The sequence below is a fragment of the Narcine bancroftii genome, chromosome 11 (assembly GCF_036971445.1).
Source record: "Narcine bancroftii isolate sNarBan1 chromosome 11, sNarBan1.hap1, whole genome shotgun sequence".
Taxonomy (NCBI): domain Eukaryota; kingdom Metazoa; phylum Chordata; class Chondrichthyes; order Torpediniformes; family Narcinidae; genus Narcine; species Narcine bancroftii.
In genome coordinates this window covers 92,404,682-92,429,204 of record NC_091479.1, presented here as the reverse complement: position 1 = coordinate 92,429,204, position 24,523 = coordinate 92,404,682, and the positions used below count along the sequence as shown (strand labels likewise).

General features: G+C 39.2%; 1 protein-coding gene across 6 annotated transcripts in view; it reads left to right on the top strand.

Annotated features, from left to right (window-relative positions):
• The window catches only part of slc6a15 (solute carrier family 6 member 15), a 43,004-nt gene that overhangs the window by 5,508 nt on the left and 12,973 nt on the right, over positions 1–24,523 (top strand). For all 6 annotated transcript variants that reach the window (XM_069904037.1, XM_069904036.1, XM_069904039.1 and 3 more), the window contains 4 exons: positions 2,157–2,606; positions 3,961–4,118; positions 9,619–9,745; positions 13,466–13,647. In XM_069904037.1, the coding sequence (XP_069760138.1) occupies positions 2,315–2,606; positions 3,961–4,118; positions 9,619–9,745; positions 13,466–13,647 (759 nt within the window). In that variant the 5' untranslated portion in view covers positions 2,157–2,314. The remainder of the gene's footprint in view (positions 1–2,156; positions 2,607–3,960; positions 4,119–9,618; positions 9,746–13,465; positions 13,648–24,523) is intronic.

Below are 24,523 nucleotides of genomic sequence, written 5' to 3'. Positions count from 1 at the left end.
GTGCAGGGGTAGCAGCTGTTCCTGAACCTGGTGGTGCAAGTCTTGTGGCACCTAGACCTCATTCCTAATGGTAGCAGTGAGAACAGTGTGTGAGCTGGGTGATGTAGATCCTTGATGATTGCTACTGAACATTGGTTGCAAATGTTTGTGTAAGGTCACAATCTATTCCCTCAATCTCTTTCTGTAAACTCTGTTAAAATCAAATCTTTTTCTTCCACGTATATCCTGTAAATGCAAGTAATAAATTTCAACTAAGTGAAATGTAGGAGCAAAGGAGCACCATGACAACACTGGATACATGGATCTCAATAAATCATTTTGTTGGCCAATGTAGTTCCTTATTTTAAAATCACAATTCTAAGGATGGTGTGGTTGGCGTAGTGTTTAGCACAATGCATTTGCAGTGCCATCGATCGAGACTGTCTGAGAGAATTTTATATGTTCTCCCCTTATCTTCATTGAATTATTTTAATTCAACAGTACAGTTTACCCTAAAAACATCAGCAGATGTTCAAACACATTTCTTCGAGCAAGTACCACCTGAAAACAAATTAAGAAATCAAAGATGATCTCAAGTGATGATATTCTTATGCAATCCATCTGAAGTCAATTCCAGTACCTTATAATTTTGAATAGGCAAGTTATGTTTCAGTACAAAAATGTTCACAATAGGAGAGAGTATTTTAATAAGTGCAAACCAATCCATCCCAACACTGTTATATTTTTAACCAACTTAAACATATTTTCTATAAACTCTAGAATGCTGGCTGGCTAAGTAAACATAATAACTAGATTAGGCAGATAGGGAAACAGATTTATATTAAAATAAAAACACAATTCACAAGCGTAAGACATTTATGAACTGGCTGGGTAAAGTTTTGTCATCAACAATATTGGTTAATTTTACGTGGTAGCATTTTTAAAAAATTACAATGTTGGAAAATTTATATCTGTTTCAAGACTTATTTTCATTACCTTGGTGGGGGGGGTGTATATATCTCCAAATGCACCTAAATTGCTCAGATCATACCTTGTTATTTTACTATATAGGTTATTAGTAACTTGGAAATAGAAGCCTTCATTATTTTACCCCTTTGATGGAATTTTTGAAATGTCATTCTCATACAAAACTTGAAAAAAGGAAGTCCCCTGCAGTGAACTGTTCAAATCATGTAGTTCATTGATTTAACGAGCTTTTATTTGTATTGTAACTTTGACCTAATTTTCCCAGAACTTTTTGTACTCTCCCTGCTGTTTCTGTTAATATAGCCATTTTATGTATCTTTTGTCAACTTTGTTGACGGCAACTTGCTCTGATGACTTTCTTTTCACACAGCCCCTAAATCAGAAATTTTAGAAAAATTATCCTCATTTTATTTTGGCAATTATATTGTATTCCCCAAAACCACAGTTATGCTATCTTCTTGCAGTAGCTAAACAGACACAACATCCTGAAGTTGGTGGGGGGGGGGGGGAATACACTGTAGCTCTGATATACCTGTTCTAATTTATTTATTTCAGAGGGCACACAGATTGGTGGTTTCCTTAATACATTCAGTATTCATTAACTGAATGGTAACTTTTTTCCCCCATGAAATATGCAATTGACACTTTCTCACCCTTGTGTATCAGAATTAAAAATTTCAAATGTGCCCTTATAAGCAGCCTTTGATAATTTAACAAGTGCTACTAAACTCAAATTGTGTCGATGTTATTCACATCCACCTGTGACAAACTCAGCTGTCCTTAAATGTTGAAAAAAAAACATGACTCAAAATGAGCAAGGCCTTCCAACCATGTGACCCAATGTGCATTTTCCACTTCTTTGCCTCTTTTGCCCCGGACTTTCACGTAGAATGTAGCAGTTTTTTTTTCCAGGTCTCATGCCAAATTATACCCTGCACATTTTTTAAACATTCCCATAATTTATTTTCCATTCCCCTTTGCCCCAGCTTAGCTCAATGTTAATGTTTTTTTTTTCAAACTTCCTTGAATATCTGAAACAAAATGCTTTGCTGTTTTTGTTTTCAGCCAGATTTCATGAATAATTATAAAAAATTAACTGAAATAATGCCAAACATTTCAAATATTTGCTCAATATCTTGTTGAAAGAGTGCTGCACTGGTGACCAACATGTAAATATTCTTTTCCAACAGATTTGAAGGACAGAATATTTTTTCAGTTTTCCCACAAATTTACCTCAGGTGCTCAGTCATTTGTTTTTTGGGGTCTGCCCTTACCTGCCTGACATTGAGTTACTCTTGACTGAAAGACTTTTGCAGAGTGTAACAGAATTTGTGGTCTAATTTTTCCAATGCCTAAAAATAGCAAAGTGGCGAAGAGAGAACTAGATGAAGATGTCACAGAGTCTGTCAAAGATCTTCTTTCCAATGAGGATACGAATGATAACCAATTTAAGAAGAGCACATTATATGTAGATGATTCGCAGACTGACAAAGTTGTGGACATTGAAGAAGGGTCTGATTCCGAGGATGAAAGGCCTGCCTGGAATAACAAACTCCAGTACATTCTAGCACAGGTTGGATTCTCTGTTGGTTTAGGCAATGTATGGAGATTCCCATACTTGTGTCAAAAAAATGGTGGAGGTAAGTGCTCTGGCTCAATTTTAACATTTAAGAAGAATTTGGACAGGTACATGGATGGGAGGGGTATGGAGGGCTATGGACTGGGTTGCCGGTTAGTGGGACTGGGCACACACTACAAGAGTTGAAGGACCTGTTTCTGTGCTATAATATTCTATGGTTCTATGAGACATATTTGTTTTATAGCTAATAGATAGAAAGGAAAGAAAATTGTGCTCTGTTAAAAGGAGAAAAGATTTGATTGAGAAAAAATAATTATAATTTCTCAGATCATCATGTGTTTTCAAATTAGAATACTTGGTTTATCTTTTAATTAAGTTCAGTTTGTTTCTTAATGAATTGGAGTACCCATATCTCTGTATCAAGCTCATAGTAATTTGTAGCCTGATCAGATGAAAGACATGCACTTCATCATGACTTGATTTTGCTGCTTTACACTCAGAGTCATTTAGGAATTAGGATGAACATAATCAAACAGGAGAAAAATGAATGAATGCGTGGCCAATTATATTTAATACTGGAAGAAGCCCATTTGTGAAACAAAATTTCAGTCAATTTGAACAGAGCATCTGAAATTTAATAATTCAAATTTGATATACATTAATCGGCCCCTACGGGAATTGGTACATGCTGGATATGTGAATTTTCTGGATGCTTGAGACTCACTCTTATAATGCTTAACTAATAACCTGCATTAAGAATAAACAGCTTCAAAAATGTAGTGGAAAAAATTAGTATTGTAGTCCTTAATTATGTAAAATTCACTTTAATCATGTAATTCCTGTAATTTACAAAATTTAAATTAAAACCCTGGTCACTGACACGGTTACAGCATTGTGCTAACTGCTACGCTAACCATGTCGCCATCATAATTAACCCCCCTCCCCCCAAGTTTCCAGATAATGCCTTATAATATACCAATAGAGATAAAGACACTGACTACACAGGGATAAGGAAACATTTTGGGAGAGTTGCCTGAGCGACGAGCAGCATCTGCCAGCTCTTCATCCTGAGCGCCGCCATTTTATTCAAACACATCTTTATTGAAACTTTAATCAAATGGCGGCTGCAGGTAAGACACACCCACATGCTGAATCCATTTCTTCAAGGATTTGATTGTTGCTTTGGAGAACATATACAATTTTAAATTTTATTTATTCTTAATTATTTTAATCTACTTATTTCATTATTTCCTTAATTTTCTTTTGCTGGTGGCTTGAATTCCTGATAATGGGAATTTTACTGTTAGCTCATAAAGTTTTCCATCGTTCCTTGGGAGTTGTAAAGTGTCAGTTAAAGCTGAATTGCACTAAAGATATCAGTGACAGGTTTTCACCCCACGTTGTCTTTCCTGCAGGTGCCTACCTCGTGCCATATTTAATTTTGCTGTTGATTATTGGAATCCCACTCTTTTTTCTGGAACTTGCCGTCGGTCAGAGAATCAGACGAGGCAGTATCGGTGTATGGAATTACATCAGCCCGAGACTGGGTGGAATTGGATTTTCAAGCTGCATTGTACGTTTTTTGTTTAAAATGCTGTTTCGTTGCTGTGCATATTCTTGAAGCATGTGCTGACAATGCCTGAGGAAATACATCTAGCCCCCATTTCTTCTGCAAACAGACAGAAGTTCTTTCTTCAAGATCAAATCATGTGAGCATTCACAAATGAAAGGAGTGATTCATGCTGTGGTGCTTTAAGACATTCTAGCATATACTGAAGTATTCAGCAGTACGTGGAAGTCAGCCGCAGCATCTTTCTTTCATGGCCTGTCCCCTCTGAGCTTGTTAGATGGAACAATATTGTTTGGTGACTCATAATGACAGAACATTCAAAACCATAATTGAAGCTGACTGTGTGTTAGATTTGCATGTTTGTTAACTTTTGTAGCTAGTTCCTTGTACAAAGGTGGCAAGAAATTATTGCTTTTGGTTAATTATAATCTGGATTATAATTACTGGGGAAAAAAATAGATTACAGTCTGAGTGCAATTTTGACCTCTACATATAGTAAAACAATCCTCACAAGTTGCTATAATGATATTGTTCCAAGAAACAAACTTTTTGAGTTTTGCACTTCAAGAAATGAAATAAAGTGCAAAACTTGAATGCACTGATGAAAGAACTCCGATGCAAAAATCACGGTTTGAATGTCCAAGTCTCCTTCAGCAATTTTGTCTTCAAGAACTTTCTTGCTCTAAGAATGTCTGGTGGGTGAATCAGGTTAACTATATCCAGTTTGTCAAAAAAAAACATAATTCTCTGAAAGTTAGTTTCAAAAATTCACATTCTACTTTGTGAATTTATTTTGGGAAGGAGAGGAACTCTTTCCACACTGTCAAACACAAAAAAATGTTTTTATTTGAAAAAAATCTTATTTGGTCCAACAAGTGCAATGACGATTTCAGTTAGAGCTTCATCTATAATGTTATATATCAGGCAGAGGGTATTTATTGGCATCTGTTAATGTAATACTAACTGTTAAGATGTAAACAATAAAAACCACATCTCTTTCCCCAGAATCCTTCAGCTACTATTGTAGATTTCAGATTTATTGTCAGAGTACACAGGTAACATCGCATAAAAACCTGAGATTCTTTTTCCTGCAGGCGAAGCAGAATCACACTTACTAGTATTGCAACAAAAAAACTGGACACCACATACACATGTAAACAAAGAAAGAAATGTAAATAAATTGACTGAACAATATAGAGAGGAAAAATAAACAATAAAGTAAGAGTCCTTAAATAAGTCCCTGATAGAGTTTATTGTTGATGAGTCTGATGGTTGAGGGGTAGGATCTGTTCCTGAATCTGGTAGTGTTAATCTTGGGGCACCTATACAGGTACCCTGGTTCACTTTTATGAAAGGATTTCTACTTTTATGAAAGGAGTTAGCCATTTTAGAGGCTGCTCTCATACCCTGAGCAGCTCCTTCCCCGGGAAATACGATGAGATGTCAATAGATAGATGACCCTCTTCCCCTCTCTCCTGTACCTCCCACCCAGTGGTATCACTAGGGTTGGTGTCAACCAGTGTGGTAACTCATGGTGGCACCCCTTGAGCACGGTGGTGGTGGGAGGGGGGGGAGATTGGAGCACATTAGAAGGTTCAAAAAGTAAATTTCTACTTTATAGGTTATGTCTTTATCATATAATTCCAGTTTTTAATCAATGTTAGGGTTTGTTTTGGGTTTTATGTGTTATTTGGTATGGATTTGTAGGTTATTATTTGGTCCTGAACGCTCAAAAATTTTTCCCATAGAAATCAATGGTAATCAGTTCTTTACTTTTCTCCATTTTAGCTTATGAAAGGTTCTGTAGAGCACTCTAGTTTCATAAACTGGGGAATGCGCACCTCTTTCCTAATGGTAGCAGCGATAACGGAGTGTGTGCTGAGTGGTCCTTGATGATTGCTGTTGCTCTCTGGCAATAGCGTTCCCTGTAGATGTTCTTAATAGTGGGAAGGGGTTTTTCTATGATGTCCTGGGCTGTGTCCCTTACCTTTAGCAGGATATTATTGTCAGGGGTATTGGTGTCCTCGTACTGGGCCATGATGCAGCCGGTCAGCACACTTTCCACCACACATCTGTGGTATTTTCCCAGGGTTTTCTCTCTTATACCAAACCTCCACAGACTCCTGAGGCCCTGACATCCTTTCTTTTTTTTTTAATTTTTTTTATTTTTCACACCATAAATCACATTAGCCATGATATACACTTTTTCTTTTTCACACATTTACAGTGACCTTTTCTCCCCCCCCCCTCCCTCCTCCCAAGCCACCCCCCCACCCCCCCCCCCCCCCTCATCCATTTTAGGTATACAATCTAGGTTGCATTAATTCAGTCAGACAATGTTGTCATTCAACAAAAATACACCAGAAATTCTACAGAGTCCATTCTTTTCTTTCCTTCTCCTTCCATCAACTTAGGTAATGTTTGTCCCCGGTAGGTTTTCGCTATTGTATTTAATGTAAGGCTCCCATACTTGTTCGAATATTTCAATATTATTTCTTAAACTATATGTTATTTTTTCTAATGGAATACATTTATTCATTTCTATATACCATTGTTGTATTTTCAAATTATCTTCCAATTTCCAGGTGTGTTTGGTCCAGGAAAGATCCCTTGAGATAGTGATTCACAAGAACTTAAATTTGCTTACACTCTCCACCTCTGATTTCCCAATGATCACTGGATCATAAACCTCTGGTTTGCCCTTCCTGAAGACAACAACCAGCTCCTTAATTTTGGTGTCAGTGAGGGTGAGGTTGTTGTTGGTGCACTATTCAGCCAAGTTTTCAATTTCCCTCCTGTGTGCTGACTCCTCGCCCCTTTTTATACAACCAACTACCACGCTATCGCCAGTGAATTTGTAGATGGTGTGGTTGTTCTATGCTACTTGTGTACTTGATTTCACTCTTTAAATCTTTAGGAGCCCTAACGTGACTTCCCATTCTTCAGTTTAATCAGAATTATTACACAAGATCATAAACATCTTAGCTTGCTATTAATCAGTGATTTTGTTCTATAGACAAACTGTTAATGCCCACTTCTCTCCATTGAGTCCTATCTATACATCCCACTGCCTCTGTAAAGCAGCCAGCATATTAAGGAACTCATCCCACCCTTGCCAAACTCTCTTCACCGTCCTCCCATCAGGAAAAAGATTAATGAGTGTAAGATCACGCACAAGCAGATTCAAGGACAGTTTGTTCCTCACTGTTATCACACTCCTGAGATTATCACATACAACCCTGAGATTCTTCTTCCCGCAGGCGAGTCAGAATCACCACTTACTGGTATTCCAACAAAAAAAAATGGACACAACATACAAAGAAAGAAATGTAAACAAATTGACTGAGCAATATAGAGAGGAAAAATAAACAACATCATTAAAATAATGTTGCCTTGCTCTGATGTTCTCTCTCTGGAACCCAGATCTTTGTACTGGACTTTTATTGCTGTAGTATGCAAGGGTTGAATAGCTGCATGGCATACAAACTTAGCCTTCTCACTGCAACTGATTATAAGTGACAACAAACTTAAAGTAAGCTTGAATTTTAGGTAATTTTATTGCTCCATTACAAAAAAAATCCATTATTGCCTGTTTGGAGTCCACCAAATATAGTGCAGGAATTAAATACATAGCAATAACTCTCATGCAGTCTTGCTTAAAATTCCTATTTTTAGCTGTATTTCTTTATGGAATTATTCTTCCCATTTGATTTACTTGCACACCAATTCCCCAAGCTGCCAATTTGCAGCTTCAAACTGCAGATTGCACTCTTCAACGATCTATTTGCCCAAGGCCTTCCCATCTCCCTCTGCAGCTGGCTAGAACCTCATTTCCATTCCCAATTTGCAATCCATGCTGAGAACTGATCTATTTCTCTACTTCTCAGATGGGCCACCTTATGACCGGTAGCTCCATCTCCTTGCATTTTTTTTTAAATTTCCAACGAGGAGCAGATTGGAAGGCAGTTGCAGTTAATTTAGACCTTAAAATGTCTTCATTATTTAACGAACTTCCAGCTGGTATCTAGGTCACATCTCGGAATATGGTAATAGGGCTAAGCAGGGGCAAGTTACAACAGGTTGTTTTGTTGGCATTTAATTGAAAGCTTATTGTACTAGTTCTTCTTCTTGTGCATTCCCTTGTGATCATGGATCATTTAATCAACGTTGATTCTGTGAGACCGAAGTCCGTCCTTTAGCCCGTCACAAGTGGGTGGTTACACAGATTCCGTGTTTGACGACTTGATCCCAGGAAATGTTCCATCTTGTACCTTGCATTGGCATCATATCATTATATATTTCCCATTCACCCATGCACTAATGAGACTTGCAACCATCCAAGTGCTCCAAGTACCACTTTCTGAGACCCTGGGAAAGAGAGGACACTAAACGCCCTTCAGAAATGAACTGCTTTTTAAACATTTCAAAGCTTATTAAGGAAGTCTGCTGGTCTTCTGAAATAAACCTAATTCTGAAGATGAACTCGTGGATCCAGCCTCTTGTGTCTTTTGACTGCTTGGATTCCCAAGGTCAAGAATTGAGTGGCCCTTTAAGGGAAAAGTATCATTAGAAATTTAATTGCTAATTAGGGACTGAAAGGAAATTGCATCTTTTGAAATCAATTAGAAAATAGTTTTTTTTGTTGGTGGGAAAGATTTCAGAAATGAATTTTAAGAGTGAAAGAGAAATTTGGTTTGTAATGATGAATTTGTCTCAGAACTGATAAAATGTTTTAAAAAAAGAAAGCACCTTGCTGTTAAAGTTGTGTGTGTATTTATGTCTATCATATATATCTGTTTCCTTGACACAATCGCTTTCTCTATTAACCCTTTTGCTTGATTAAATTGCTGTATTTTAAATTGTTGCACAAATTTTTTTTTTGCTCCCAGAACAGTTCCAAGTAAAATTGATATCTCCCTTTTACGACTAATCATTAAGTAAATAATGTAATTACTTTGATACCAAGATGGTGGTAAATTTATATGGTAGGAACTTAGGAGACGTTTTTTACAGTCAAAAGTGATTATGTGTTGTTGGAATCAGGCAGACTGCAGAATTTTTAAGCTCAGGAAAAATGAAGAATCACAAATTAACAAGGAAGAACAGCGCAATGCCTTTACAGAGCTAGCGATGGGCACCAGAACTGGGTTCAAATCTCATGCTGTCTGTAAGGAGTTTGGACGTTCTCCCTGCATCTGCATGGGTTTTCTCAGGGGGGGGGGTGGTCCCGGTTCGCTCCCACCCTTCTAAAACGTACTGGGGTGTAGGTTAATGGGATGGAATTTGTGTGGCGTGGACTCATAGGGCCAAAATGGCCTGTTATAGTTTTGAATGACTAATTTTTTTAAAAAGGGAATATGATGTGCATACATTGGACACTTACAAACTAATGTATAGCATAATTTCAATTTTAAAGCATTATTAGTAAGAGGCTTAGAGTATGGCACCTCATATTTGACTAAAAGAAAGAAATGTAAAATACATCTTGGTGTTTTTATTTTAGGTGTGCTTCTTTGTAGCTCTTTACTACAATGTCATTATTGGTTGGAGCTTATTTTACTTCTCCAAGTCCTTTCAGCACCCACTGCCCTGGGATCAGTGCCCCTTGGAAAAAAATGGGACCCAGACCTGTGAGTACATTCCGTTTATGTAAAATAAAAACAGAAATGTTAAAAATATTAAGAAACAGAGTCAACTTTTCAGGTTAGAGACTTGTCAGAACTGAAAAGGGCACAAAAGAAGCTTTCAAAGCTGAAGGGAGGGTGGGGAAAGTGGGTGTTTCTGACAGGTGGATTTGCTGTAAACAAGATTATCTGGTCAATGGATGAATGGGGCCAGTTAGAGAGCGAAAACAAAGACAAAGAATCTAGATAGAAGAATATGGGGGTTGGAAAATGCAGAGGTGGTGGAAAAGCATAGCAAGCTGATGATGCACTCTGCTCCTGGAGAGAGAGGGAGGGAGAGAAAAACAAGGAAGGAAAAAAAAATCAAGCAAATCTGATAGAAAAGATGCATGACTGATATGTATTGAGAAATCAAGTCATCTAAAGTTGTAGAATTGAATATCGAGTCCAGGAAACTGCAATGTGCTCAGATGGAAGATTAGATGTTAGTCCTCAAGGTTGCATTGGGTCTCATAGAGACAGTAGAGGCCATGGACCTATTGCGTGTAAGGGTGATAAGGTAATAAAGTGATGGGCACCAGGAAGTTCAGTGTTGCCCCCACAAATTGAGTGCAGGCATTTTGGAAAACAATCATCCAATCTGCATTTAGTCTCTCCAATGTAGAGGGGAGCAGATATTGTGAGCATTAAATGCAGTCAACTAGACTGAAAGAGTTCATGTGAACTGCTGTGTCACCTGGACAGACTATTCGGGTCCCTAGATGGAGGCAAGGGAACAGGTGAAAGGACAAGTGGTTTAAGAATAGGGTTGTTAGTAGGAACAGAAGAGGGGATCAGGGAGTTATGAAGAGAATAAATTCTGTGAAATGCTGAAAGGGGGTGGAAGGAGGCAGATATTACAAAAAATTATCTGTTGAATGCAAAGGTTCTGGGGTGGAAGGTGAGCTGAAGGGAGCTTATTCTTTCTGAGAGGAGAAGGCATGAGTTCAAAGACCTGGGAAATGAATGATAATGAGTTTATTGTCAAATACATTGTACAATGTACATATGCACTGCAATTCTTATTTATTGCAACTGAACAGGTACTTAAATTAAAAAGAGATGAATTATTCACAAGTTAGTTAGTGAATAAATATTCATTTAATCATAGTGCGAGAAAGTGTAATTTCAATTGTCCTGACTGTCCTTTAGTGATGTTGGAACAGTCTCTGATTAGTGTAACAAAGGGAGATTCAAGAGTCTGATGGCAGTTAGAAAGGATCTATTGTTGACCCTAAAGATGATGGTCTTCAGGCTTCTGTAACATCTTCCCGGATGAGGTGCAATCAAGGACTTTCAGTCACATCCGTATGAGAAATCACATGATGGGAGCAAATATGATTGAGACGGCACTACTGAGAGAATGGAGGGGAGTCCTTAAAGGAAGCAGGGTGTGGTAGAGAGTGGCTGAGATAACTGTGGGAGTCAGGAGGTTTGTTACAGATGATCATGGCTGGTCTACAGAGCTGGAGATAGAGACACTAAGAAGAAGGAAGGGTCAGTGAATGAATGCAATGCAGATATTGGCAGCAAAAGTAATAAAACTGTTGTGTTCTACATGAGCTAGGAGGGATCACCAATGCAGTTGTTGATGTACTGGGAAAAGAGCTGAAAGCATGGGTCCAGGTGGGTCTGAAACGGTTGGGTCCATTTATCCCACGAAAAGGCAGACATAGCTTGGGCCCATGTGACTGCCCATAGCTACACCTTTCATCTGGAGGAAGTTTGCAGGGCAGAAGGAGAAATTGTTCAGTGTGGGAATGTTCAGCCTGGCGAATGAGTGTGTTGATAAAGGGGAATAGGTAGGGTTTCATTTCAAGGAAGAAGCAGTGGGGTATCCAGACCATCTTGACATGGGCTGGAGATAAACAGTGATTATGTCTCCGAGTTGGTTGGGACCATGGAAAATACTGAAGGTTATTAAAGTTGTTATAGTGAGGACATTGGAGGATATAAGTGGGAATGGGGCAGATTAAAGGAGAAAGGATAGAGTCAAGAAAGGATAAAGTAAGTTCAGTGGGGCAAGAACAGGCTGAAACAAGGGTCGACAGCGATGGTGAAAACACGGCAGGGAGTGGGACTGAGGTAAGAGATGTGGTTTGAGGAAAGTGATGAGGAGAACTTGAAAGTTATTAAAATTGAGAGCTGTTTAGTTATGTTTTTATTTGATTTTGCCACATAACTGCATGTGGTGGGACACTTGTCTCCCCTTGCCACCATCCAGTGACATAACCTGTCTGCCCAAGGTGGGTAGTGATTCACTTCCAATTTCATGTACTGTATTTGGTGTTCACAAAGTGGTCTCCTCTGTAAACCAAACACTGAACCAATTGGGAGATCACTGGTGAACAACTTCATTCAGACTGCAGGGCAACCGCGAGCTTCCTGTTATCTTCTGCGCTAATTCCTCAACCCTTTTCTACGAAGACCTATTGGACCATGACCTCCTGTCCTGTCACAGTGAGTGCCAAGACAAATTTGACAAACAGCACCCAATTTTATGTCTGAGTTCTTTGCAGCCTTCTTGGCTCAATATTAAACTATAGCTATGTGTTACTTTATTTTTCTCAGTATCTGTCATCCATCTGTATTAGTTCAGCCTTTTCCCCTTTTGTTTACCTTTGTTTTCTCTCTCTGTGTGTGCTGGTCTTGTTCTCTAGCTCTGCATTTCACAACTCTTATTCTTTAGACTAGGTTTTATCTCAGAGTCATAGAGCTTCAAAGCTGGAAATAAGCTCTTTGACCCAATTTGTTAATGCTATCCAAGCTGGTCCCATTTGCCTGTGCTTGGTCAACATTCCTCTAAACCAGGGGATTCCAACCTTTTTGTTCTTCTGTACCCCTTAGGCATTTTATAGGTTCCCGTGTACCCCTAAAAAGTAAGGATTTAAAAACAAATGACTGTGCAATCTGACTGCAGATTACAACACCATGTATTGTACAGTAGTGGTTATTCTCTCAATCCCAATGTACCCCTTGAAAAGTGCAAATGTACCATGGGGGGGGGGGGTACATGTACCCCAGGTTGGGAACCTCTGTTCTAAACCTTTCCTAACTTTCTAAATGTAAGCAAATGGGATTTGCTTGGGAGGAGAATATTCCAGGTTATCTAGCCTTTGTATAATTCAAACCTAGCAGTTCCAATAACTTACTCATGAATCAATGTCTATTTTCTTACCCTCCAAGTTTTTTATTTAACTCATTGACTAGATAACCTTGTTAACAAATTATCCTCAGTTTTACCCTCTCAAAGCCATTCCTTTCTTCGTCATTCTGAAGCTTTTGAAATTAAATTTTAAATTTTAACATACTGCATGTTAACAGGCCCTTCCAGCCCACAAGCCCGTGCCACTACAACCCCCATAAGTTTTTGAAACGTGAGAAGAAATCAGAGCACCTGGAGGAAATTGAAACAGACACAGTGAGAATGTCTTACAGACATAGCCGGATTCGAACCTGGGTCGCTGGCACTGTAAAAACGTGCTAACTTCTCATGTGCCCTTTTCAGTTTCTCAAGGGTAACTGTCTTTCTCCTCCCATAGTTTACAGCCTGACCTGCTGTCAGCATTTTGTGTTTTTGTTTCAGATTTCTCATATCTGCAATATTTCTGATTTACATCATGCTTAAGAGTAATTATTATTGTGTTATGTGATGAAAACAATGTGATTTCCTCCTGTTTGTTTTAGTTGTTGTACCTGAATGTGAAAAGAGCTCAGCCACGACCTATTTTTGGTACAGAGAAGCCCTGGATATATCAGACTCCATTTCAGAGAGTGGGGGTCTAAACTGGAAAATGACTATCTGCCTGTTCATAGCCTGGTTCATGGTGTGTCTTGCCATGATTAAAGGCATTCAATCTTCTGGAAAGGTTAGTGGTTTTGTTATCTCTGCTAAACATCAATCACTTTTTTAAGATTGTTATCTTTGCAGTATGAGGACTCTTTCAACAGTGATCAATTCAAAATATTACACACAGATTACTCTTTATCAAGGCTATTTTTAATGGAAGATTTAGTTCAGAGATTGAGAGAATATAATCCTTAACAGTGCTTAATTTCAGATCTAAATGTGAGTATATTCAAAATTGATGGTCAAGGTGGTTAAATTTGTTAGTTTAGGGAATTGGCCCGCCACTTGTCTTAACTGCTTCTTAGTCTGAAAATAATCACCAAGAAATGTATCTACTTTTAATATCAATAAACTTATCATAAAATAGAACTGATACATTCTATCATGCCTGAGCTTCATTTCATGAAGTCAGTGGAATAAAGTTCAGAGATAGAGTATGTTACCCTAACATTGCCATACCACATGTTAGCAAAACTGACCTAAGGTGAATTTCTGGGCAAAAATATATCCAAAAGTACTGTTTCCCGTTTGAGATGAAGTAATCTTGGCTTGGGTAAACTATGGGAAAGCTCTGTTGGATTTATGTTATGCTCCTGATTTGAATGTGAGAAACTAGTGTCAAATAATGCAATCTGTGCCAACCATATTTCCAACTTAAATTAATTGCACTTGCCTGCATGTGGTCTATTATCTTACCATCCTTGACATGTTTATATGCATGCTTAAATGCCCTTAAATGTTGCTATCATATTTCCTCGCCTCACAAACCGTGACGATTGGTAAGAACATCTCCTCCACAATCTCCATCAGCTGCGTTCTTAGCCCCCTGCCCTACTTACTTTACACCTTTGACTGTGTGGCTCAGTAGGACAACACCACCATCTGAATATTCATTAGTAGGTTGTGTGTGAAAAAAAAAAAAAAAAAGAAAAAAAAGGGGGGGGGCAATGAGTCAGCATGCAGGAGGGAAATTGAAAACATGGCCGAATGGTGCACTGACAGACTTTGCACTCACTGTCACCAAAACGAAGGAGCTAGAGGAAGGGAAAACCAAAGGAGTTTGACCAAAACGAAGGAGCTGATTATTGACTAGAGGAAGGGAAAACCAAAGGAGCTTGAAGCAGTGATCATTGGGGAAATCAGAGGTGGAGAGGGTGAGCAAATTTAATTTCTAGGGAGTCACTACCTCGGACGATCTTTCCTGGACCCATCATACCAATGGCATCATTAAGAAACCACATCAGGGCCTCTACTTCCTCAGGTGTTTGCAGAGGTTTAGTATGAAGTCAGAAGCCCTGGCAAATTTCTACTTGTGTATGGTAGAAAATGTGCTGACCAGCTACATCAGGGTCTGATATGGTGACATTAATACCCTTGAGCATAAAGCCCTGCAAAATATAGTGGATACCATCCAGGATATCATAGGCAAAACCCTCCCCACCATCGAGAACATCAACAGAGAACCCGGCCTTCGGAGTGCTGCAGCAATCATCAAGGATCCACACCACCCAGCACACACTATGTTTTCGCTGCTACTTTCAAGAAAGAGGTCTAGGTGCTGCAAGACTTGCACCACCAGGTTCAGGAACAGCTGCTACCCCTCCACCATCAGACTCCTCAACAATAATCTCCATCAGGGACTTATTTAAGGACTTGATTGATTACTTTTCTATCTCTGCATTGCATAGTCAGTTTGATTACATTTCTTTATTTACATATGCACATTAAGTCAGTTTTTTTTTTGCACTGCCATCTGATGTGGTGAATGCAGGCTCGATCTTAAATTTTTAGATTAAATTGGATTGTTACATGGATGGGAGTTCTGGAGGGTTAAGGAATGAGAGCTGGTCAATGGGACTAGCAGAATAATGGTGGGCACAGATGAGGGGCTGAATGGCGTGTTTTCTGTGCTGTAGCGTTCTATGGTTGTAAGTGGTAATTCTGCCTGGCCCGCAGGAAAAGAATCTCAGGGTGGTATGTGATGTCATGTATGTACTTTGACAATAAATCTGAAATCGGAATCTGAAAATCTGTTTCTGGCATTTGCTCTGCAGCGTGTTCCAGGCACCTATCATTCTTTGTGTGAAAAACATGTCTCACACACTTTCTTTAAACTTTCCCTTTCTCAACTGAAATCTATTCTCTATGTTTGACAATACTATCTTTGGAAAAAGGTCTGACTTAATTTTCACTAATTTTATCAGGTTATCACTGAGCATCTGTGCTTCAGAGAAAACAATTCAAACCTCTCATTCAAGCAATATTCTGGCAAACCTCTTGCACACTCTCAAAAGCTTCTCACCCCTCCTGTAATGTAGCACACAAAACTCCTAAGGTAGTTTAACTAAAATTTGAAATAGCTTGCTCAACTTCTCTATAGCATTTGATGTCATTCCCCACCAAAGATTACTTAAGAAGCTCGACTACTACGGTGTTCACTCCAACACAAAAAAAGATGGATTTCTAATTTCTTGATGAAAGTGGGTGTGCTTGAATGGTAAAAAGCTCTGAATGATGTCCAGTGAATGGGGTACACCCAGGGCTCAGTGTTAGGCCCATTTTTGTTTTTACTCGACATCAATGACATTCACGAAAAAGACACAAGCAGCACTAGACTATTTGTGGACGACTGTTTGGTGTACCGTCCAATTAAGTTAGCTGATAATGAGGATGGTCTACAAAAAGATCTTGATAGAATGGTAAAATGGCCAAAAAAAAATGGGGCATGCTGTTCAATCCTTCCAAATGCAAAACCAGGCAAAACAAAATCCTGGGTGTCACCCTTAATGAAACAAAACAGACCAAATCCCTTGGGATCAAAATCCAGAATGACCTGCATTGGAAAGATCAGATGTATCATACAACAGTGAAGGCAACAAGAGTCCTAAATTTTCTGAGATGCAACTTACATCATCGTTCAACTTCAGTCAAGGAGAAATTGTACCTCACCCTTGACAGATCACATTTGGAATACGGAGTAGCAGCCCATTAACAAACAAAAACACGACCACCACCGAATGAGTCCAGAGACGGGCAGTCCGATTTGTCACAAGTGCATGTGGAAGAGAAGCAAGTGTTACAAAGCTCTAGGATTCGTTAAGGTTGAGCTCTCTTCAAGACAGACGTGAAGCACACCGCCTGACCTGCTTTTACAAAATGCTAAGCTGCCAGCTCAATATAGACTATCAATTCTACACTGAACCCAAGCTTTCGAGGAGTAGACATCCTTGTAGTGCCATCTTCCAAGACAGATGGTGTACAGCAATTCATTCTTCCCCCGTACAATTAAAGCATGGAATAATCTTTACCTGATCACACTCACACAAACAGACCCAATTAAATTTAAAACCTCTTCTTCAAAAATCACCTCAAAATCAACTCAGATCCAGTTAAAATTCCATATGGAATATTTTGAGGATCAAGAACCAAGAAAAACATGATTTCCTAGCTATTATACTCAATACATTGACCGAAAAAGGCAAATACATTGTGCACATTCTCTAGTACCCTACATACTTGTGATTCTACTTTCAGGGAGTTCGAGATTACCCCAAGGTCCCTCTGGACATCAATGCTCTAAAGAATCCTGCCACTTACTATATACATTACATTCCTATAACATTTCATCTCCCAAAATAACACACCTCACACTTGTCCAGATAAAACTGGCCACATGTGTTTCCATCTGATCTATATGCTTTGAGTAGCATAGTGTATGGACCCATCTTACATTTACTTTCTTGCTGTCACCATCTACTTGGTGATTCATATATCTTTTAGACTGAGAGCAGGATAAATGATGCATGCAAAACTGACCATTAACTCATTGTTTCAGCCTTTAACAAGTGATCAGTTTATTTTATTTTTTATCCTAGCTTCAGTTTTGATTCTGAATTTAAAAAAAAAACATAATTTTATTTAAACATCTCTGCAACCTTTATCCTCTTGTTCCTCCAAGAAAAGTTCTCTCACCTTGAACTCTATTCGTCTCCCAAAATTACCTTCTCACACCCAATGAAGTTTGAGCACCTTTATACCTCCTGATGCCAACAGTACGTATTTTGCCCCAATCTGGTCCCTAAAATGTGAAGCAGCTTGAGCCTCCATGGCCACAATTTAGAGCTGTAGGTTTAAATGGAATCTGACAGAAGAATAATGAAAACATTGAGCCAAAGCCAACTAAGTGCTAGTATTATGTCAAGAACATACAGTCCATTGGAGATACAAGTCAGGAGGATAGCATCATAGAATGGGCTCACAGAATGCTTAGCTCCATCAGGAACACCTGGAAAAGTTCTAATTCACATTTACCTTGGTATCATTTAAATATTGAGCTTCAGGGGCTTCCATACACCCAGATGCCTGCTGCTGGTAAAAACTGCTACAATTGAAATCTGCTGCTTTATTTAACTCTCACCACTTTTTACCTGTTTTTGTCACCTCCTTGTTGAGTATTTGCCTTGGTAGGTTTCCTGATTAAAGGTTGCCTTTTTGCAGTTCATCATTTGTCATTTCAAATCAAATCAAGTCAAGTTTATTGTCACCTAATTACACAAGTACAATCTGACGAAACAAGTGTTCTCCGGTCCTTGGTTCAAAACATGCAGTCACAAACCAGACATAACACACATACAGATAACAATGCATGCGTAGGATAAGTATTCATATATATACAAATAAATACATGACTATGAGAGTTTTGGATAAGCAGTTCCTTTGGTCGTTCAGCATTCTCTCTGCCCCTGGAAAGAAGCTGTTTCTCAATCTGGTGGTGCTGGCTCTCATACCCCTGTATCTCTTTCCTGATGGGAGCAGCTGAAAGATGTGCATATGGTGGAAGGAGTCCTCAATGATTTTGCATGGCCTCATCAGACAGCAATCCTGGTAGAATGTGCACAATGAGAGGGAGGGAGACTCCAGTGATCCTCTCATCCGCTCTTATGGTCCTGTGGATTGACCTCTGGTCCATTTGTCTGTGGTAACCAGGACAACATTGTAATGCAGCCTGCCAGGATGCTTTCCAAAGAACTCCTGTAGAATGATTGTTTGCTGGTAGCCTTGCCTGCATCAGTCTTCTCAGGAAGTCCAGTCACTGTTGTGTCTACCTGACAAGTGAGGAAATGTGTGTCCATGATAGAACCATAGAACATTACAGCACAGAAACAGGTCCCCTTGGCTCTTCTAATCTTTATCGAACCATTTTTTGTTTGCATAGCCCCCTACCTCTCCCAACCATGTATCTTCCCAAATTAGTCTTAAATGTTAAAATTGAGCCCACATTTACCACTACAGCAGGAAGTTCATTCCACACTCGCACCACTCTCAGTGTGAAGAAACTCCCCCCCCCCCATATACTCCCTAATCCTTTGCCCTTTCACCCTTAACCCATGTCCTCTGGTTTATATCTGACCTACCCTCAATGGGAAAAAGACTATCTACATTTCCTATTCCTATCCTCATAATTTTAAATGCCTCTATCAAATCTCCCCTCATTCCTCTACACTCCAGGGGAAAAAAAAGTCCTAACCTATTTATACCTCAGTTCCTGAAGTCCAGGCAACATCCTAGTAAATCTTCTCTGCACTATTTCTCTCTTATTGATATATTTCCTGTAGTTAGGTGACCAAAACTGCACACCACAATACTCCAAATTTAGTCTCACCAATGTCTTAAACAAATTTACCCTAAAATCCCAACTCCTATATTCAATATTTTGATTTATGAAGGCCAATATGCCAAAGCTCTCTTTACAACCCTATCCATCAGTGATGCCACTTTCAAGGAATTATGTATCTGTATTCCCAGATCCCTCTGTTCGTTTGTGTCCTTTCTTGGTTTGTCCTTCCAAAATGCAACACCTCACACTTGTCTGTATTAAATTCCCTCTGCCATTTTACACTGCATGTTTCCAGCTGAATCAGATCCACAACTATGCTGGCTGTTTAGTTCTTTAGTGCTTTCTTTATTATTTCCATGGTCATCTAGCTTCCATGGATCTATCTCCTTCCTTTAGCACAATTGGACAATTTTTAAAAATTTCCATTACCCGAACAGTAGGCATAGGATTAAAGTCAGAAATATTTTGGAATTGGCCGGGGTTGAATCCTTCCAAATGATCACCTGGAGGAAGAGGATAAAAATTTACTCCTTTGTGTCTGTTCCTCACTTCACCAGCTCCCTGTAAGTAGCATCCCAAGTAGGGAGGGCAGTAGACAACGTGCACAATGTTCAGGTACTTGTGTTTATCGGTCAATGCATTCCTAATAATAGTTGGGATGTCACGTTACACTTCATAAAACTTTGGTTAAACTACCTTAGGAGTTTTGTGTGCAGTTATCGTTGCCACATTACGGAAAGGATGGCACGAAAGAGGTTTTCTTGGATATTGCCTGAATTGGAGTACTAGCCATGAGGAGTGGTTGGGATTGTTGGAATGTATTGTTTTCTTGAGAAATTAAATCCAAGGCATAAGAGTTGGAGTAAGAATCCCCAAACGTAGGTCTCCTTGGGTCTGTATACATGAGGAAGCATGCTATGAAGTAGCTGGTGCAGCTTTACTATAAACATGCACATGTTGATGTTGTTGACTCAGAACTTTGAACATAAGGAATTTCCCTGCAACTGAAAGTTGCAGTTTCATAAAGGGACAAATGAAGCTGAGTTCTCTTTAGAATTTATGTGAATATTTAGTTAAAGCAGAAGGATGTCTGATTGTCACACCTAAAGTTTCAGATACTTATCAGCTAGAAAATGTGAAGTCAGGTGGAGCAATTTTGGGCAACTTAATGGATGACTAGCAACAGCTGTATACGGACAGTTGGTCCCAAGAGGAAGAGCTAACTTGAATGAGAGATCTAACCGTCATTTCATAGGTGATGATCTGAACTTACCTGACAAGAAATATACCAGAATAAGCTTGTGGTTTGTGTTGGGATATTTTACCATAATTCCTACAGATGTACGAGAAGGAATAATAAAGAAATAAATTTGGAGCTGACTAGATCATTCTAAGATTGGTAATTGTGTATTTAGCAAAAAATCTACATATATTTAGCAGAGGCGTTGATGGGCTGTTTGGTGCCTGAACAATACTGTCTTTTTTAGAAAAAAAGACCATTTGTTGTATCCATGTACATTGAAAATCCAGTTTTAAAATCAAAAACACATATTTGTGCTGAAATTCTTTGCCTGGTTTATTAAAAACAAAATCATTAAACGGCTTATGTAAAACAGATTAAACATATTAAAGTGAATATTATGAAAACATTTATTCCCACAACTTAATTTTGAAAATAACGAATCTTTAGGCAAATGTTTATTCACGTTGCAGTTCCCATTCTTTTGTTCTCAAGAGTTGGGTCTTAATACTGCCAGCTTTTTACCCCATGGAAGCACAAGTCCTGATTGTGACCATTTGTTGCTATTAGTAGCAAGAAAGTTCCTCAGCCATCCCTCTGATAAAGCACTGACAGTGAAGCAGGATGGATGTAAATAAGGTTGGCTCAGAAGTGTAGTTGTGCGATCACTGGCTGCTCAGAGCTCAGAATTTTAATGATGTGCCATCTGGCCAGTGCACATGAACCACACCAGTGATGCTCAATTAATCCAAGTTCATCTACATAAAGGAGTTTATGAACACCTTGATGAATAAAGACAATTATTGTATTCAATATTTGTTCTATCCCCAGCCTTTCCTCTCCCTCCACCAAACCTTGTACAACCAATCTCATTCCACATATTAATCAAGAGACATTTTAAAGAATAAGTATCAGAGTCCTGGGAGTCCTTGAGGATAGAGGCTACTTTCTTAAAACTCCACCTCATAGATAGCGTTGATGGAGTGAAGACAGGTGCCTGTGATGTCGCAGGCAGAGTTAACAATCCTCTGGAGAATTTTATCGTTCTGAGCATCGGCACCTCCGTAACCAGACAGTGATGCAGCCAGCCAGAAATTTTTGAGAGTCTTCGGTGACGTACTGAATCTCCTCGAAGTATAGCTGCTGGCGAGCCTTCTTCGTGACACCATCAACATAAATGCTCCACCTTTACTCTTTTGTGCACAGCTCTTAGAATTTCTGGAATTTTCTTTCATGTGTGCTCTGTATGTTCTTTGACTGCTTTCATTAATCTCTGGCCAAAATTTTATTTGAATGCAGTATAGAAACGCCTCACTTCGAGGAGGCATGCGTTAACCATACTATGAGACAGAGGAATCTTGAAGCTTAAAGCACCTTGGATTTGGTAGCACAGTTAGTGTATTGATTGGTGCAATTCAACATACCATGTTTGAATCTGACACTGTCTGTAAGGAGTTTGTATATTCTCTCCCGGATGCTTGGCTTTCCTTTCCCCCCCCCTTCCAAAAATGTATGGAATTAGTGATTAATTGGGTATACTTGGGCAACAATGGTTTCAATGGCTGGAATTGGCTTCTGCCATGTTGTAAATAAATTTAAGTTTTCTTGAGGTATTCCAGAATGTCATATTCACATGGCTCGGTAATAGAACAGATGGAGAAGGGGAACAAATAAGTAGAGAAGGAAAGCAGAAGGCCACGGCGAGAGGCAATGGGAGAAGACGTAGCCAAGTGTGCTGGCAGTTAACACAGCCCCAAACCACTGCAGTTCATTGCTTTGTAGTAGAAATAGTTTATTTATATAGTGCATTTAACACAACCTACGTTGATCCAAAGCACCGAACGTACAATTAGGAATAAATTGGTTTTCTCTAAGCGATGACAGGCAGCCAAAATACACCAGTGAACCCACCTTTTCACATAGACAATCCATCTTAAAACATGAATTATTTAAACCCTAACTCATTCCTCCCGATTGCAGCAATGAACAACTTCCCAATTTCAAATGAACAGCGGTGCCACAAACACCAGACTTCAAAGAACAAGCAGTGAACACAAATAAGGCTGGTCACATATCCGTATGGATGTTACAGAAAAGTCCAACTGGAGCCATCTTAGGCCTGGTGTCAACAGGACTTAGATGTTAAAGTCTGCCAGCTTCAAAAGGGAAACTACCAACCAAGTCACAGTTTCTCGAGGCGGCAGAGCAACAATTTGCCTCAAAGCCCCTCCCCCGACCTCCAATGATCCAAACGCCTTGAGGCCTTGTGCCTCAGGTCGATATTGACCCCGACCAACATGTCCTTTGGGATTTCTCAGGGCTAATACTGCTCCACTGTTCCGCTTGCATCGGGACATCACCTCCATCCCCACCACTTTGCACCATTTCCACGACCATTGAAGCAGACACCAGTGGAAGGCCGAGGCCACATCGCACGCTACCCCACAGCTCAGTCTCTTCTATAGGCCTCACTCCACGACCGTCGAGCTTTGGTCTCAGCGCCCCGGTCGTTGTTTAGCAACCCAGGTTGTAGTTCCTGACTCACTGCATTTCGCCAAAAACTCTTGTCGAATCCAGGTTTGTTCATGCCTACTTGCTAGTTACAGCAGTCCTGGAATCCAGGGCGGCTGCGGCTGCTTTGGCAGAATGTGCTGTTGACGCAAAGTAAACTTCTTACTCGAGATGATGCAGCTAAGTGCTATTTGATGTTGGCTGCTTATTTTTAAATTCAGAAATGAAATGGTCAGAATGAAATCAAGATAAAAATATGAATTCCATAACCTAAAAATATGCAATTAAATATGTCACTTGCTTAGTTGTTTTCTGTCAGACAGGATATTTCCTCATTAACCCCATAGCTGAAGGAAGTTTAAATTCACATTTTGATATTAGTTATACTTATCTCCAATGGAGGCAAAAAAAATGTGTTAAATTTTGTGAAATTTATCCACTTGCTCATTTTTGTCTTCATTATAATTTTTGATATTTTCACTAAATATTTTGTTAAGCATTCCCTGCACCTCCAAATGTTTTGGCAGAACCAGTAGCGAATTGTAATTGTATTTAAAAGTCTGTGTTTGGATTTATTTAGTGCTAAAACAAACCTCTATGTTCATTGTGCTAATCTTATAATCACTGCATGTGATCAAGTTCATCAATCACTCCACTCTCCAAATTTTGTTACATTGGTATCGATACGATCAAATTGCAGAACAAGGTTGCTACTGCACCATATCTGCGACAGAGGGGAAATTTCTAGCTGGAAGCCTTCCACGGCATCAGAGTATTGACACATTTTGTTTTGCAAGATATGCAATAGTTCATTGACATTAATGAGCTGTGAGCAGTTCGTTCAGTTTTAATGATATAAAGTAAAACCCCTGTTATCCAGAATTCAAGCAACCGGCAAAAAAAAAGAGGAAAATAAACATGTTCTCTGAAATAATACATAAACCTTTGGTGAAGGTGGGAGCAAATATTTAGATTGTGAAGTGCTTTGGTTGTGCTTTGCTCATACAGTGTAGCAGCTGTTTGGATAAACTTGAGTTTGAATAAAATGGCGTCGCCCAGGATGAAGAGCTGGTTGATGCTGCTCGCCGTTGGGGTGACTCTCTTAAACTGTCTCCTTATCCCTGCTTAGTAAGAGTCTTTATTGGTATGTTATTATGTTAGTAAGGCTTTATCTGTAAACTTGGGGGAGGGGGATGTTAATTATGATGTGATCATCTTTCGGGCGGCTCCGTGGATGGGGAGGAACCTGCTGATGAAGCAATGGTTAAATGTTTTCAAAGAATGTGACTGAAAATAAAGTAAAATCTCTTTAATTCTACATTTGTGCAACTGATATTTGTTCAGTGTAGGTACAGTATCGTATTTTTGTCTGTTAAAATGTTTATTCTTAATGTTGGTGTATTAGTTAGTGATTCTCAACCCGAAAACTAGCTTATCCGGCATCTACCAATCCCCGTAGGACCCATAAGGGTTTTATTGTAGATAGGATTGATGGACCAAACACCACAAGAGGACCCACTAGCCCCT